Source organism: Parus major, chromosome Z (assembly GCF_001522545.3).
Source record: "Parus major isolate Abel chromosome Z, Parus_major1.1, whole genome shotgun sequence".
Classification (NCBI taxonomy): domain Eukaryota; kingdom Metazoa; phylum Chordata; class Aves; order Passeriformes; family Paridae; genus Parus; species Parus major.
In genome coordinates this window covers 67177330-67194280 of record NC_031799.1, presented here as the reverse complement: position 1 = coordinate 67194280, position 16951 = coordinate 67177330, and the positions used below count along the sequence as shown (strand labels likewise).

The 16951-nt window shown below is 35.1% G+C and overlaps 1 protein-coding gene across 2 annotated transcripts in view; it reads left to right on the top strand.

Moving 5' to 3' along the window:
* FBXL17 (F-box and leucine rich repeat protein 17) overlaps positions 1-16951 on the top strand; it is a 271890-nt gene that overhangs the window by 87065 nt on the left and 167874 nt on the right. For both annotated transcript variants that reach the window (XM_015653083.3, XM_033520346.1), the window contains exon 6: positions 6879-7009. In XM_015653083.3, coding sequence (XP_015508569.1) covers positions 6879-7009 — 131 coding nt within the window. The remainder of the gene's footprint in view (positions 1-6878; positions 7010-16951) is intronic.

Sequence of the window (16951 nt, the reverse complement as noted above, 5' to 3'; positions counted from 1 at the left end):
ACGTTATCTGCTGCATCTGTCTTTCCCAGAATTCTTCTATTGATGACATAATTTTTTGTTCTAACCATTATGCACTGCTGTGGTTGGTTTTGAGTACTTAACTGGTGTTTCATAAGTGTTTAGTAGTAATTCCAGTCTGGTGTTCCTAGAGAATATGGAATCTGCTCTTTGCTCTCGTGGCCTGTGAGTGTGTCCCTCCAGGCTGTGCAGAGCTGGTTTCCTTCTGTCCTGCTTCCTGTGTGCAAACTGGAGATAACAGCAGTGGCCTTGGTTGTGAAATTGCTTTGGGGCTGATGGATGTATAAAAATTGAGTGGTTTATTATTACTGTATTTTCCCCCCAGTAATGTTAGCTCTCTTTAAAAATACTGGCACTTGAAAAATGCTAAATTACAGTGCTGCTGCCTCGCAGAGCTTTTTTAATAGCTAATTGTAGGGTATGGAAGAGAAAGTGTTGTATACTTAAGAAAAAGAAGAAACATTCAGGGTTCGTTTTCACTATTTTTCTACTAAACAGAATGATGGTAAAAAAAAAATGTTGCTTTTTGAGCAAGACCATGTCATCACACTGGTGTCTTTTTTCCTTAAAGTTATTATAAACTGAAAAAAATACAGATAAAGTAAATAATGATTGTTGGGTAAGATGAGAGGCATTTCATGTACATACACAGGAAGAAAGGTAAAACAGGAGTGTGTTTATATGCAGTTCACAGTTAGACTCTCAGTTGAAACCAGTTGTTTGTTTTGATGACCTGAACGTTTCATTTTCCTTTAGAGCTTTAATGTGCGAAACATTGCCACAAAAGAAGTGAGTGACCTCCTCCTTGACATCAGAGAATTCAATCCAACACTAATCAACACTAATCAATGTTGTTGCTGTGGAGGGAAGACCATGTATAGTGATATAGTTTATCTTCTGTTTTTACCACATCTTCGCTTTTTTTTTTCTTGTTATATATTTTTTATAACTTACTTTATTATTTAATTAGCTTTCCATGTATAATTTTTTCTTGTTTGCACTCTTTCTCCGCTGCACACATCCTTGTCTCTCAAGAATTTATTATTTAGGGAAAAACCCTAGTTGTTTTTCACTTTGCTTCTCCTGTAAGTGTGGAGATAACAAAAACGTGAAAAGTGCCTGTGCAGTTTAGATGATTGCGTTGAAGACAGAGCAACCAGAAGGGTAATCTTTGTTCATTAACTGTGTGAGAATAAGAAACTTTGTATTCTTTCTAGCGAAGGAGTGATTTTTTAATGGTATATCTTTGACCTCAAGAGCAGTGGCATTTTCTTCCCCTGTTGTCATAATTGCTTCTCAGCAGTTTAATTGTTGCACTTCTAATAGAATTTTAACAGCTGGCATCAGCAAATCTTGACATCTAGATATAATTTTATTACCAAGCCTCTTCCTTGGCTGCTTCTTTTGGTTTCTGATATATATGCAAGGGTAATTGCTTTGTAGCTGTACAACTCTGCTTCTACACCATGTACTTCTGACAGACTGTCTGGTAAAGTTTGTTACAGACATCTAATTATGTATGAATCCTTGTACAGAACCTTGACAGAAAAAAATTTCTGACTTTTTCTGCAAACCACCAATGCATGAAGACAGTTCATCTAAGAACTATTTTTGGAATAATGTGATTTTCACTTTTTCTTCATCTCATAATAGTTACCCATGTCCAATCCAACTTAGTAATGTAACTGTGTCTGAGTTAGTGGTCAGTATAAAGTCAATTCTATTCAGATTTATGGAGCAAATTCTTAGGGCTCATTCAGTGTAGACATCATCATAATGACAGATACATGATAATCTACACATGACAGGACTGATTTTGAAAGAGCATTTCTGAACTGGATAATGTATGGTTTGTTTCTAGTAAATTATTTGTTTTGACACAAAGAGTTCTGTTTTATGCTCTTTTTATGGCATTATTTCAGTCTACCTTCTGATCTTAGAATCATTCAGCTTCCTGACTAAGGGACGTGATTGCTGTTCTTTGGCTAGGTACAGAGAAAACAGTATTTTAATCAATTATTATAATGAACTGGATTTCATAAGATAGGAGATGATTTATTTCAATCTGTTTGCCTTTAGTAATATGTGCTGTTATATATTAGTCTTCCAGTCACAGGAAAAAGGCATTAAGTGAGGGTTTTTGAATACAGTGATTCTGGGGCAGTCTTCATGAGTATTGGCTTGAAACTTTAACTGATACAGTGCTGTGCTAGTGAACGTTTTAGCATCTAGTCAAACTGAGCCTGATGATTTTGTTGAGTGAAGTTAACTGTATTCTTCTTAAGAGATTCTGGTTGCTATTTTAAGGATTTTGATGGTTGCACTGAACTGCCATTTCTTTCAGTGAGGTAAAAAATACTTTGCAGAGAAGACTGCATGGTTGAAAAGGTTGGATCTATGAAACTTCCACTTCCCCTCTACCCCCCAAAAAAATCATTAGAAGTACTTGACAGTAAATAATATGAAAATGTAAACTGTGAGTCAGCAAATATGTAATTCTGCAGTGACTTCTGGAATTTATAAACTGGAAATGAGTATTGTAACACAGGTACTATACATGCAGTTGAGTTTATATGTATGTGCAGGTCCCTCCTCCAGAGGTAATTTAATCTTGGTGCTTACAACACAATTTTTGATAGTGTGTTTGTTACTTAAGCAATTGGACATTAATGTTTCACAGTACTAAGAATTGAATTAAAATTATTAATATGCAAAGCATTTAATCAGTCTAGGGGAAAATAGTCTCCTTTGTAACTATTCAATCATTTTCCAGTTCTTTAGGCCATATATGATTACTGTTCTAGGATGACAGCATATCTCAATTGTGTAGTTCAGTTATGTTAGCTCGTCAGTAAAAATGAATGCATGTGACTTTTTAAAAAATAGTTTATAGATTCTATTGACATTATAGTAAAAAGAATGTGATTTACAGTTTTTTTCACGTTGCTGTTTTTAATTTCCTGCGATCATATATTTACTTTGGGAAACTTAAGTCAGAGAGCAGTTTATTCCCTGAAGGCATCTATATACAGAGAGTGTCAGGAAAATTAAGCTTAATTAGCAAAAGATGTGAGTTTAAAGCTCATTAAGTCCTTATAAGCACTTTCTTTCAGAAATAATTTGGCTGTCATACTGAAGAGGATTAATCTTGCATGAATTGTTTAGTGGTGGACTTGGAAGCTTTGGGTTTCAGTTGGGCTCTGGCTTAAAGTTCTTTTTAACCTAGATGGTTCTATGCTTCTCATCTATGTTTTTTAAGGCAGCGTATTTCTATAGGAATTGTGGAAGTGTGCAGTGGGAAAAAAATTGTGTACCTGTTATATTAGCAATTCCAATATGATAACATATAAATATTCACAGAAGTTGATACACCCACACTTAACCCATGATCCCAGTGGAAATAGTAATATTCTATCACCTAAAGCACTGCACATATTTGAATATTCGAAGTTTCAGTAGTCAAGGTAGAAATCTTATTAATTGACATTCAGGCACACAAACAGTATGATAATCTTTGAATCTTCAAATATATCAGTTGGCATAAAATATAATTTAAACCAGTTTACAAAAGTATTTAAAAACCCCAAAGATTTTAGCACATTTTAAAATATTTGTGATACAAAAGTAATGGGTAATAATCAGTAATTTCAGCAAGAATGTGTTCATAGGTGTCACACAAAACCTGTTTAAGTGTTGCTGCTTTTAAAAAATTCTGTTATTTTCTGTTTCAGACTTTAAGCCCTCTGCCTACTTATTTGCTTTGTGTGTTTTGTTATATTAAATATTCCTTTTTCCTTTAAAACATTTTGAGTGACATAGCTGAGTTCAAAGTTTAAATTCTACTTATGCATGCTTATTTGCAAAGCTATAAAATGAAGAGTTCAAGAAAATCTTGGTTATCTGCAGAAGAGGGGCCTTGAAATTGCTCAGTAAAATGGTGTTGCTGCATGAACAAAAATAGTTTTGGTTAAAAAAAAAACAAACACAAAAGGAGAAACATTATGCTTCCTAGTTCTGTATGATTCAGTATTCAAGTCACAGAATTTCCTCTCTCTGGTGAAAAAGTGCTTTTTTACACTATTTTAATTTTGTACACTATTTTAATCTCAGAATTTATGAATGCACTGTAGAGTCTAGCATCTGTTTAATAATTGTCTACTTTGGAGAAGTTTTATTTTTCTTTTTAGTATCATACTGCTTTTAGCTGCGAGGATTAGTATTAAAATGTAAGATTTACGTATATTTCTCTTCTAGTTTTTTTATAGTAGTAATTATATCATTGTAGCATTTTCCCCCTAAAATTACTTCTCAGGTAAGATATAAAATAAGAAATTTGTCATTAAATATATATATATTTTTGTAATGAAAAATGATTACATTTACATTATTACAATTCTCTTGTCAGTAATGAGATGTTGATACCTCTGACTTAAGTAGGGAGAAAAGTATTATTTTCAGTGCCATATTCAGATTGATCCAAACTTGTCTCCAGAGGGAGCGTGCATTCCGTTCTGCATGTCTTGGAAGCCAGTGATACTTCTGCAATGGTAATTTCAAGGTTGTAGAGACCAAATTATACTTGAGTATGTATGAATTTTGAAGTAGTCTCTTCAAACTTCTAAGACACAAAGGTTTTCTTCACTGGGTATGTTGTGCCTGAGAAAAAAAATTAACCACCAAGTAGGTCAGGTGTTTAAAATGAAGGAGTGTGACAGTAAAGAAAGTGATGGTTGAGTTATTGTATATTGAGTATAATGATAGACGGTTACTAATATTGAGGAAAAAAGCAATCATTCTTCTGTGATGGTAAAGGACAAAATCTACCTTGAAAACCATATTAATTTGGTGGATGGGAATACTAGGAGTTCAGTTTAGGTTTTGACTCCACCCATGCAATGCCAAAGTTTTTTTTCCTGGGAAACCACAAACGCATTCTGCTGCATTCATCATTGCATCATTGAGGTAGATAGTAAACTGTTGCTGCCTCTTACCTAATCTGAAGCCATGTTTTTTAGGCACTTTTTAAGGGAGCACTGACCTCTCTCCATGCATTGATACTTCAGTGTAAATTCATGGGTTTTAGTCCACAAGTAATAATAATGGCAAAAGAGTCACCAATATTGTCGCCTACTCATAGGAATAATGTTGAGAAAGGAAGTTTGGGATTTTCTTAACGTGTGAAGATTTTTTACTTGTCTTTTAAGTCTCCTTAGTTGTTCAGTGTCGTAGAACATACTCATTGTTGAATTGGCCAGCAGGTGTATTTTGTATGTTGTAGGCATAGGCCACATTATTGCCTGCATGGTTTAAAGGCTTAAATATCTAATATGAATAGCTGTACAAAGGTGAGGAAATTTACAGTTGCTGTGAGCTTCCCCTTTTTGTAATTTATGCAGGAAAAAATGAGAGATTGGTTATGAGCTTTTTTTTTTGGACACATAAAAGATAAGGCTTTTAAAATTCATGCTAGAGCAGTATGTATGAAATAATAGGCAGAGCTTGTAAAAGATGTCTATTTTACCAACACAGTATCAATCACTATATTCTCTGCCCCCTAATAGGCAAAAAAGTTTATCAGATTTTCAGTGGGAATACAGCAAGTTACCTCTACAGTGATACCTGTGGGAGTATCATAACAACAGAAATATTATTGTCCTAGATTGTCTAGATGTCCTACGTGTAGATGTACTCTGCAGGTGTTTGTCAGAGGTCGGGGTTCTTGATTTTATGCTTGTTTTGCAGAATTTTTGGGAACGGTATGTAGATTATCTTCAGCTTTTGTTTGGAGACTGTTAAAAACTTATAGAACACAACTGCAGTTTCTGTAGAAGGCCACCTACATTTGAAGTGCTCTTATTTTCCTTTTCTTCTTTTTTTTTTACCCCATGCTGCCACCTTTTCCCCACCCCCCTGCCCTAAATACACTGACTTAATAATTAACTACTGAAGTTAATTAATGACCAAGTTAATTAATTATGACCAATTATGTGATCTCAGTTGTATGCCTTTACCTAATTAAATCCTTAGTGACTTAAATCACTGATGAGGATCATTTTTTCTCTCTTACAGGGAAAGTAAATTTAATTGAAGTGTCAATATTGCCTAATGCAATTATTTTTCCAGAATATTACAGAGATTATTTCAGACAGCTTAAAAAGAAAACAGTACTTGGATGTTATTATGACTAAACTGATAGTGGAGAAGTATGCAAAAATTTTTTTTTTGCATCCATACGTGTCATAAAAGTTGTAAAAGGGTTTGCTTTTGAAGGACACAAGAATGATTAACACTAGTAATAAATCAGTTTAATCAGTGCATAACTCTTAATTATTTTGTTCTGTTACTCCAAGTTTTGTTGTTCAGAACATCAAATTTGTTATTGATAACTGTGCGGGTGAGACTACAGTATAAATACTGTATTTTCCAGGGCGTTTGCATTATTTGTTTGTTTTGAAGCCTTATCTGGAGTTGCTAATTGCATTCATTTGAATCTAAACACAAACACACTGTCTTACTTCCTTCCATGCCTTCTTATGGTTACATGAGTTGATATTTTACCTTGGTATCTTATACTCTATATATTTAAGAGGAGGTGGAAGGCTCTTGTAGGTTGAATGGCACCTTGAGTGAGAGTGTCTGGATTTTATGTATTAACTGTGTTCCTAAATCACAGCTTTACTTGAACTGAATTCTATGAATATCTCTGGTATGTTTGGTTTTTGTAAAAAATATAGTAGTCATATCTTTCATAACTAGCTTGCTCATACTGTGCAACTTCCCAAAAAAACCCAAGTCTTTTCAACAGTTATGTATGTGAATAAATTTCAGATTATTTCTTTCTCTCATATTTGTCTCAATAGCTAAGAAACCTTTCGAGCTTGGATCTACGTCATATCACAGAACTGGACAATGAAACCGTGATGGAAATAGTAAGGAGATGCAAAAACCTTAATTCTCTCAATCTGTGTCTGAACTGGATCATTAATGACAGGTAACTTCATTAGAGCATCCAAAAGCAGTGTAATGCAAATTTAACTAGTTTTGTTAGTTGAGAATAATTCCTCACAGCTTTGGGGGTTTGAGGAGACTGATTAAAGCAAACAATGTTTGCTGAGTGTTTGTTCTTGCTTGTTTTGGGTAAATTATCCAGACACCTATTTTGTGGAGTGTTGACCTATTTATGCAATGGAGAAAAGTTTAGTTATGACTAAACTTTTAGATGGCAGCACTAATTTGTTTCATACAGATTTCATGAGAATGTGCTCTGTACAAAGTGTGATTGAAATGTTCAGCTGCAGTTGAACTGACTCGTGCAGTAAGTGTCCAGGATTTAGATAAATTTATATGCACACAAACAGTGAAACATACATTTGACTACATTAGTAAAAATAAACTGCTTGTGAATTAAATATGGAATTCCTGTATTTTTAGAAAGCAACGCCTTTTTTTGTTTGGTTTTGGATTTTTTTTGCAAAGGGCTCCAGAATGAGAGCGGAAGAATAGCTGGGCTGTTTCCTAATCTCTTCCTTTTGACCAGAATGCCTCCTATCCTGCAGTATTCCAGTCTTTTTATCAACTAATTTATTACAGTGTTAAGTATGTGGACAAAGATTATGTATAGCTATATCACAGATCAGATGAAAAATTAAAAATACTGAGAATTTTAAAAGTGAACATTTTCTTTTAAAATTAAAAAATTGAGCAAAGTCAGTGCCTGAGTGTTTGCAGGAGAGAGCATTTTTATTTACTTCTACCAGACTATTGCATTGCAATTGGTGCTTTAAACAAAAGGAAAGAGATACTTTTAACAGAAAGGGGTTCTAAAACAGTTTCATATGAACCAGAATAATGTGTTCTAACAATTATACTTCTTTCCCATCATTACTTTTTATTTTTTTTTAATAAGGTATGCTTTCAAGGTTTTCAAAAGTCATTAAGGGTGTACTGATGTGTAGATGAGCTCAGACTTTGGTGAAAGTGTAGTGTTCTAAAAAAAATAAAATTTCAGTGTGTTCAATAGGAAGTACCAGTAACTTCTGCCGTAACTCCTTTTAGCCCTTAAGACAGTTTTTTGGATGTGTTGGTTTAGGTCAGACCTTTGATGCAACTTCATTGGTTTTGAAAGCATTTAGTTGCCTCAGATCTTTCTCTCTGCAGGGCCTTATTTTCACATGTGGAATGAGGTTACTGGAAAATTCTAGAATAAGCTAGAAAACATAATAAGAACAAAAGTGAAAGTTAAAAAGCCAGGCAGTTTTCAGGTTTTAATTAAAGTACTTAGAAACGTATATTAATCTGCTTGAATGATTTGAGTACTGGTCTGCTAAGTTTGATCCGAACTGCTGTCAAACTCTTCTTGAAAATCCTTTATTAGGATTACTGTAAGTATATATTTTAACATATTAATATATAAAACTTCCTAAAACTTCACACTGAGTATGAATTATAAGAGTTGTGAATCTTAGCAAGAAAAGAAAGCCCTTTCCATCAATGACAAATTATTTGCTTCTGCATGTAACTTTTAGTTGTTTATGTTTGTTTCCATTTCATTTTTTTTTCTGATTGTACTTGTTAGTATTTACTGTAATGATTAAAGTTTTCTGTTTCATTTATTTTCTGATTGTACTTGTTAATATTTGCTGTAACAATTAAAGTTATCTTCTGGTTTATAAAAAAAAAGATAACTTAAAAAATATTAATGCCTGTAAAATCAGTTATTTTACAATTCAGATATTTTTCCTATTTTAAAAGTGACATGAAATTCCAAATACTAGTCTGAAGTGAATAAAGTTGTTCTACTCCTCCTAAAAGCTCAATTGAGAATAATGGAAAATTATATAAAAGGAGTATGATACAACTACAGGACTTTATTTGAAGTAAACACCAGTTTAGCAGAGTATTTTGAGCGTACTCACCCTGAGAAACTCACAGAACTGTTCAGGTGCTTGGGTAAAAATGCAAATTAGTTCAAACTAAGTAAATTAGATTATTAATTATTTAAGCTTAACTTTTTTTTTATTTTATTTTATTTTTACATATATATGTATTTTATGCCATTGGGTGTTTCCTAGTCAGAGGGAATGTCAGAAGAGATTCTGTCTCAATATCTTTCCAGCGCATATGAGATAGTAGCAGTCAAATGTTTTTCCTGATTCCTGGTTTTAAAGTAAGGATGAGTTCCACTTGTTCCCCACTCCCCACCCCATTATCAAGAAGGTTTACTTGTGAGATCCAACTGCATAGGACTTGTATTCCAGATCTTTTCAGACTTAATAGGACAGTGATTTGCTCGCTTTAGAGTACTGAGGGCTGAGACTTCTTTAAAGCCTCGGAAAACTGTTTTGCTCCATTTCTTTGTGCTTAATACTGAGTGTGAAAGACAACTAGAAGGTTTTTAAAATACCAGTATAACTTACAAGAGCTAAGTAGCTCTTAAAGGCAGTTGATTATTGGTTTACAGAAATAAGTCACTGGCTTTAAAACTTTATTTTAGATTTCATGATTGCTTCTAGAAATTCTTTAAAATTCTTTCAATAAGCAAGAGTGTAACTCTAGAGCACTTACAGTCTTTTCTTGCTTGTGACATTGTGTTAGAGTTAATCCCGTGATCATTAATTTCTTCTTAAATAAGTGAAATTTTCAGAGTATGAGAGCTCTGCTTGGCAGACACTTGCTAAGATTTTTAGTGCAGTGATTCTTCTGCATATGCAAGAATTCATGAGGACCATTATTTCTGCGTTTCGATTAGAGCTCTTTTTTTATTTTTTTTTTTTTGGTGGACATATGCATCTAAAAAGCTTATGTAGGGCAGTAAAAAATAATTTGCTTTTACCTATGGCAAAAAGTATGTTCAGTTGATGCTCTAGACTTTAGTCTTAAAATGAAGGAAAAAGAGGTCTCTTCTGATAACTTGTAAAAAAGTTTCTGAAAGTTGTGAGTTAAGCAAAATCATAAAACACCTATGGAAGTAATCTAACATAATGATTTCTTTTTTAAGTATTACAGCCCACTCAAAAGCTTCATATACTATTTTTCAGACTGGTTAAGTTTGTTATAGAAAAAATCCTACTTCTTTCAAATATGAACAAAACCAAGCTTGCAAATTCTTTTCATATGCATCATGAGTAGATTACATCAAGTCTTTGCAACTGGGAAGGATTGAGTTCTTTGTACATGGTGAGGTGAATAATATACTCTGAAGCTTACTTTCAGTAACATTATCATCTTGAAGTTGTTTTTATGGTCACTGCCCTTGTTCTTTTGAATTTCAATTGATGAAGTAAAAATAGAACATCTAGAAATAAATCTTATGGGGGATTCAGGAAATGTAGTTTGATGTGTTGGCAGAATTTTCAGGGGTGTGTGGGTTTTAGTTACAAACATCTGCTATTTATTATATCCATAATGATCAGGAAGCAAACAGCAGACAGCCTAACTTTTTTTGTGAATCTCATCACTATGGACTGAGAGTTGCAATTCACTTCAACATCTGTGTTACATAATTCACCTAAGGAGAGACATTTAAAAGCTGTGCAGTGACTGTGAAATCTTAAGAGTTTCTGCTTGCTTCAGTCGTCCTCTTACTAAAATATTTCATTATATTTGTGTAATATTTGTATAGAGGATGTTTGCCAACCCCTACTGTATCTATGTTTCTTCTTAGAAAGAAGGGACTAATGCAGAAAAACACATGGCAAGGAACTTTATTTACAGGTGCAGTGAGACTTTTTTGTGCCATGGTGCTTCCAGTCACCCAGGATAAGATTCCACCAAAATTGTCGATTGGTTTTGCAGTCAAAGGACAATATTTTCCCAACCATTTAAGAACTTTGGATTTTTCCTCCGTAGGTGGTGCCGCATGTTCTTATAGTAATGTGTCGAGAGCTGTATTTTTTCATGTAATTTGCTACACACATTGTAGGTGACTTCGATAGCAGGTGCTAAGATTTGCAGAGCATCTGGGCATTGTTGAAAGCATGTTTTGCTTGTGACTTGGAGGCTGATATGCAGTATCTCCATGGTGCAGTGAAACAGTGAGAATTTTGCTTATTGACCTTGTGGTGGTATTGCTTACCATCGCTTGACTTCGGATTAGGGATGGAGGGAAGAGAGGCATTAATGTGTACCTCCTTGACCTGGTAGCACAGATGTAAAACCTGGATGTGGTCTCATTATTCCATTTCTGAGAAAACTGCTCTTCTTATGTGTTTCCATGAAAATCCACTATGGATAAACCAGAGTAGGCTGTGTAATTGGACAGTCTACCCATACTGTAATGATTAAAATTTGTTGGTGAGGATTATAGTTGGAGTCCAAGACAGAGCAACTTGAAAATACAGACATTTCACAAGGAGAGTAGTCAGGAAGTCAATATACAAAACAAATTCAGTGAAAAATGGAAACAGACCATAAGCCTGAAAATCAAACTGTTTGTACAGCCTCAGAGTCAGGAGAAAGGAGAAGTCACCTTCAGATAGTCTCCATCTGGTTTTTCGGACTGGGCCACGAATGCACTGCCAATTTCTCTGGCCTGGTTATCATAGTTGGCACAGAGCATACTGGTGTTTCCTTGTTGTTACTTAGTAGAGTAAGTTGTTAATGTAGTCTTCCATACTTTAGAGAAGTGTTCAAAATTTTATGTTGACTGCCTTCCATGAGTTCATGTAAACCCATGTAATCAGCATTGGGAGAAGCTGATGAGACCTGGATGTGTTGTGGATAGAGGAAACAGTACTGAAAATTATCTCAGCAGGAGATTAGCTCATAGTGTTTAGTCCCAGAGCTGCTGATATATGTGAAAGCCCCAACATTTCATTAGCAGACGTGAGCATCACAATAGTACCTCAGTTCTTACAGTGTATTTTTGATAAAATGCAAGATTAGTGAACACTAGGATTATTTCCTGGAAAAATAAGAGGAAAAAGTTTTCCCCTCCTGAAATTAAAAGTCTCTGCATATTTGAAGTGGAAATTATTTTAATGAAATTGCTTTGAAATAAAAAATTCAAGGCTTTCATCTTGCCTATGTTTTTCCTAACCAAAAATCTCCATTTTAACTGTGATGACTACGATGTTAATATAGCATCTTAGTATTCATCAGCGTAGATGTGATCGAAGTTGCAATGTTCTTCAAGAGCATTGATACTTACTCCTGTAATTTTGTATAATCTGGACTTGTGGATATAGTAAAGTTATCTGGAAAATAACTGTACTTTTATACAATATTTGTCATGAATTATTCTAGGTGAATACTAGCATTTCTTAATTCAAATTTAATTTCATCTATTCCAAGTTATCTAAAAGATGATCTCCTTAGAGTTCTCTGCATATTTATCAGATGTTTAGTCAGCTGCATTAGAAACTTGAACTCAATAAAAGCTGAAATAATGTAGCACAAATCAATTTTACTTTTAAAATTACTTACTCTTTTGAATGTCATATTTGTAATTAAATTTTTAAGAAAATTCGCTTCACCTTGCAGATGTTTTGAGACATGATTTGAGACTGTTAAGTTTTTTTAAAAATTCTGAACAAAGAATAGAAGTTGGACAAAAAATACACCTAAGCATGGCAATTTTCTTTATCGACTTTAAATTCTGGGTCTTGTATTTATTTTTCAAATTATTATGAAAAAAAATTTTAAAAAAAACCCTTTGTGACTAGTTCAGTGTAGTGGGATAAAGTGAAATGAGGGAGAAACAGGTGCAGGGGAAAAGTACGAGAAGAAAGGAGCAACAGAGAAAAGTATTGTGAACTGACTGCAACCCACATTCCCTATCACTCTGGGAGAAGAGAGAAGGGAGTTGGGAGTGAGCTTTGCCCAGCAAAAAATGGCAGCTGATGTGTGTTTAAATTTGTTCTCATTATCCTGCTCTGTGTAATTGGCAACTAGATCAGTTTCTTCAAACCAAGCCTGTTTTGCATAGGTGGCAAGTGATCTCCTACTCCTTACCTTGACCTTCAGGCCTTTCTCGTCTTATTTTCTTCCCCAGTCTTGCTGAGGAGGGGGTTGAGAAGCGGCTGGGTGCCCACCTGGCAGGTATTTAAGGTATCCTTACCACTCCATCCCACACTTCCATGCTCTCCTGCACAAACTGCTCCAATGCATGTCCTCCCCATGGTCTGCAGTTCTTCAGGGACTGCTCCAGTGTGGGTTTTTTCCATGGGGTACAGTTCATAAATAACAGGTTGCTCCAAGATGGATCCCCCACAGCTCAGTTTCTGTGATTCTGTAAACACCAAGGTAGCATTTATATTGCAGCGTTTCCTTTGGTAGACTGCGGTGTTATACTTTATTTCAGTGAAGTGGTTTCTTACATAGTACAGATTTTGCTCTTGTGCAGTATTGTGTGAGAATGGCACCTTTCGTGTGCATGAGCATAGTGTGAACTTTCTCCAGAATCGAGCAGTGGCTTTGTATTTGTGCCAATCTGGGTATCTTTGTTTTAAACATTTTCTTACTCATCAGTGCAGTGGGAAAAGGATGGGAGGAATGGGGTGTGAGTCCACACATATCTCAGCAGTTACCCCAGAAATCACTAACCTTGCCAATGTTAGTCATCCTTTCAGATTCTATTAATGTGCCCCGAAACCACATTATAAAGACTTCTGGGAACTGTTTCTTCAGCATTGTTATCAAAGAAATTAATTTTTACAAACATTTGATTAGAACAGATCACTGTGGAACTATCTGCAGAGTTTAACCAATGATAAAAATCAGATGCATTTTATATAATTAAGTGTAACTTTCCATTTATTGAGGCTTTAGCCTACTAATTCTGCTTATCTCTAAAACTGAGATAAAACTGGTTTTAAAATAAATAGCTTTTTAGGGACCATTTTTAGTGGAAATGGATGTTATCAGAGAGAGTAAAACTTTCAAGCTCTTGTCATTATGTACCATGCTTTTATCTGTCTTAACATACTTGAAAAATGGGGAAAATACTCCACTGTTGTCACACTGCTGAAATGTATGATAAATGAAGGTCTGTAAATAGTGAAAATATGAGGAGGGTGATTAAGTCTGACAATTCTCATGTAAAAAACTTGAGATGATAAATATCTCCTGTGATTAGTTGGTAATTTAGTGCAAGGGACTAGCATCAGCCTAAACAATTTTATGAGTTGTGGCATAAAAAAATATTCTGCAAGATAGGTATGCACTTGTTAAACCAAAGGAGAAATTTCTTAAGCTTAGTTGCTAATAATTAAAAATGGCAGACTTGACACAGAATGTGGCTTGATGATTTTCTCTATGACATTCCTTACAGAAATTAAGAAAGTGCAATGCTCCCTGAAGGCATGGAAATGACAGTGTGTTATTAATCTGATTCCTCAGTGCATCATGAAAACTGAAAGGTTTTGCGTATATATATAATTTTAATACAAATAAAATACTTCTAGTGTTAAAATTTAAAGCAGAACAGAAAAAAAAAAAAAAAATCCAACCTACCAAGGCTCAGAAAAGAAGGTGCAGTCTCTATTGCAATTACTGTTATATTCTGAAGTTCCAACCTATAATTCACCACGCAGTCAGAATAGACAAAGAACTTGAAAAGATGAGAGAAAAAGGAAGGGGTATGCCAATGATTTACTGCCTTGACTGTATTGTTTAAAGCCTGTCAGAATATTCAGTATAAACACCATTTGAAAGGAACATAACCATGTTCTAAGTCCACTTTAGGCTGTTTCCTGCTGCATGGGTTCTAAGCTTAAAATGAAAAAAAGTTACAATTCTTTGGTGGGGTTTTTTTTTTGTGTATGTGTGGGTGAGCATAAATTCATCGTATGGTGGGATCATGCAATCATATAAACAGGAAATGTGTCAGATGCTGCATACTAATTATCTTCAATTCTGATCAGGCTACTCAGTGATCCCTGCTTTTCTTTTGTTAAAACCAAAGAAGGCTGCTATATTCTGAGTTTTCTGTGACGTTAAATATAAGAGTGTTTTTTATTTAGAATTCAGACTTAACCAATAGGTACTGATTTGGATACAGGAATTTAATTCACCTTTGAGAAGTTGTAGTCAGCTTGAAGAGGAAGTGATGGAATAGAGGCTGAGCTGACAGAATGAATAACTTGGTAGTTCTGAAAGTGCAGTAATAATGTAATGAGGAAAATAAGCAGTAACTTAAAGTGATGATCATGGTGTTGCCTATAGACACATATATAATCAGGGAAAAACTAATGAGCAACACAAAGAATAAAAGTTTTAAAAGGCTAAAACTGAGTCTCCCTGCTTGAAATCTTACTGACTTCTATTCATACCTTGTGATTGTGATTTGCTGTTCTTCAGAACCATGGTGGAGTGGTCTGAGACTTCAGTCCATGTATTTAGCTTTTAGTCTCATGTAGTAGAGAAGAAAATGGTAAATACTCACCTCCTTGTGCCTGAAGGGAGCTAGGACTCAGCCTACTTGTCCAGTTACCTTTCAGAGGGGCAAAGTGTTCCCAGGCCTTACAGTTCTATACAGACAGAAAGAATACTGCCCAGTCATTAAATATAGCCTGAATTTTTCATTGTCATAAACGTTTATGTCTCATTCATAACTTCTAGAATTTCTGTCATTTTGGCATGCTGGGGGTGCTATGTCCATTTCTTGGCTCACCAGCATAAGAAAGACATGGACATACTGGATAGAGTCTTGTAAAGGACCATAAGTAAGATGAAGGGACTTGAGCAGTGGTCCTGTGAGGGCAGGCTGAGAGAACTGGGGCTGTTCAGTCTGGGGAACAGAAGGCTCAGTGTCCATAAACACATGAAACAAGGCAGCAAAAAGAACAGACAGGCTCTTTGCAGTGGTGCCCAGTGACAATGGTGGGCAAACACTGAAACACAGGAGGTTCTCCCTGAACATCAGAAAATATTTCTTCACTTTGATGGTGACTGACCAATGGTACAGAGCCTCCCAGAGAGGCTATGGAGCTTTCTTCCTTAGAGACAAGGATTCCAAGTACCTTCCAGTCCTCTTTCAAACTTATCCATTATGTGACTCTCATACTAAACTTCCTGTTTGTTTTGGTTGTTGAGATAGATGAAGTGAGGTTCACTACAGCAGCCATCTGCCTTGCTTGCTTCTGATTTTTCAGTTTGTCATGATGTTTGGACAGGCCATTATCTCCTGATTCTGGAAAATGTATTGGTCAAGGAGAAGTCCTAAAGAAGGCCACAAGGAATGTGAGATATATTGATATCAGCATGATTGATGTTACTGCTTATAGTGAAGAGTGAGAAAAAAATCATGTCTTGCCTTCCTTCTTTCCTTGTCTTTCCAGCATCAATTACCTTCTCCTACTCTGTTTTATTTCTTGTCTTAATTTTCCCTCCCTTTCAGCCTTTATCTGATAAAGCCTAATTTTTGTAGCCTGTGGCATTTAGCAGATTGTTGTGAGTCTGTGGTAGTCAGAGAGTTAGGAGCAATTCCAAATGCTGTGCAGTGGAACAAATTTGCCAAGTTCCAGTCACTCCAGACAGAGGTTTATAGTCTGCTCCCTTGCAGCACAGTATCAAAAACTTTGTTTCCAAAGACAATGGTTGTTTTCTGTATTTGTTGTCATCCCCCCTGTCCTTGCAACTCCTCCCAGAGCATGAGACAGAGTGAATAGGATCTTGTTTCCAAGGTTAAAATGAAACTAATGCTTAGTGCTTTGTATTTCAAATTTTCATGTTTTTTTTCTCCATTAGCTTAGAACATTTTTATTGGTGGTTATTGCCTTTGACATGATCATTTTTTCTGATGAAAATCTCATCTGTGCTTAGGTGCTTAGTTTCACACAGGGAAAGAGCTGCCTTTGCTTTCTTTGATCCTACTTAGTTCTATACAGTAGTACTTCTCCTTCCACTGAGAAAAGAAATCCCGTTACATCTTGGCATGCTGTAGCTAGCCAGATTTACCAACACCTGCCCGTTTGTGTCTTGAGTTGTAATGAGA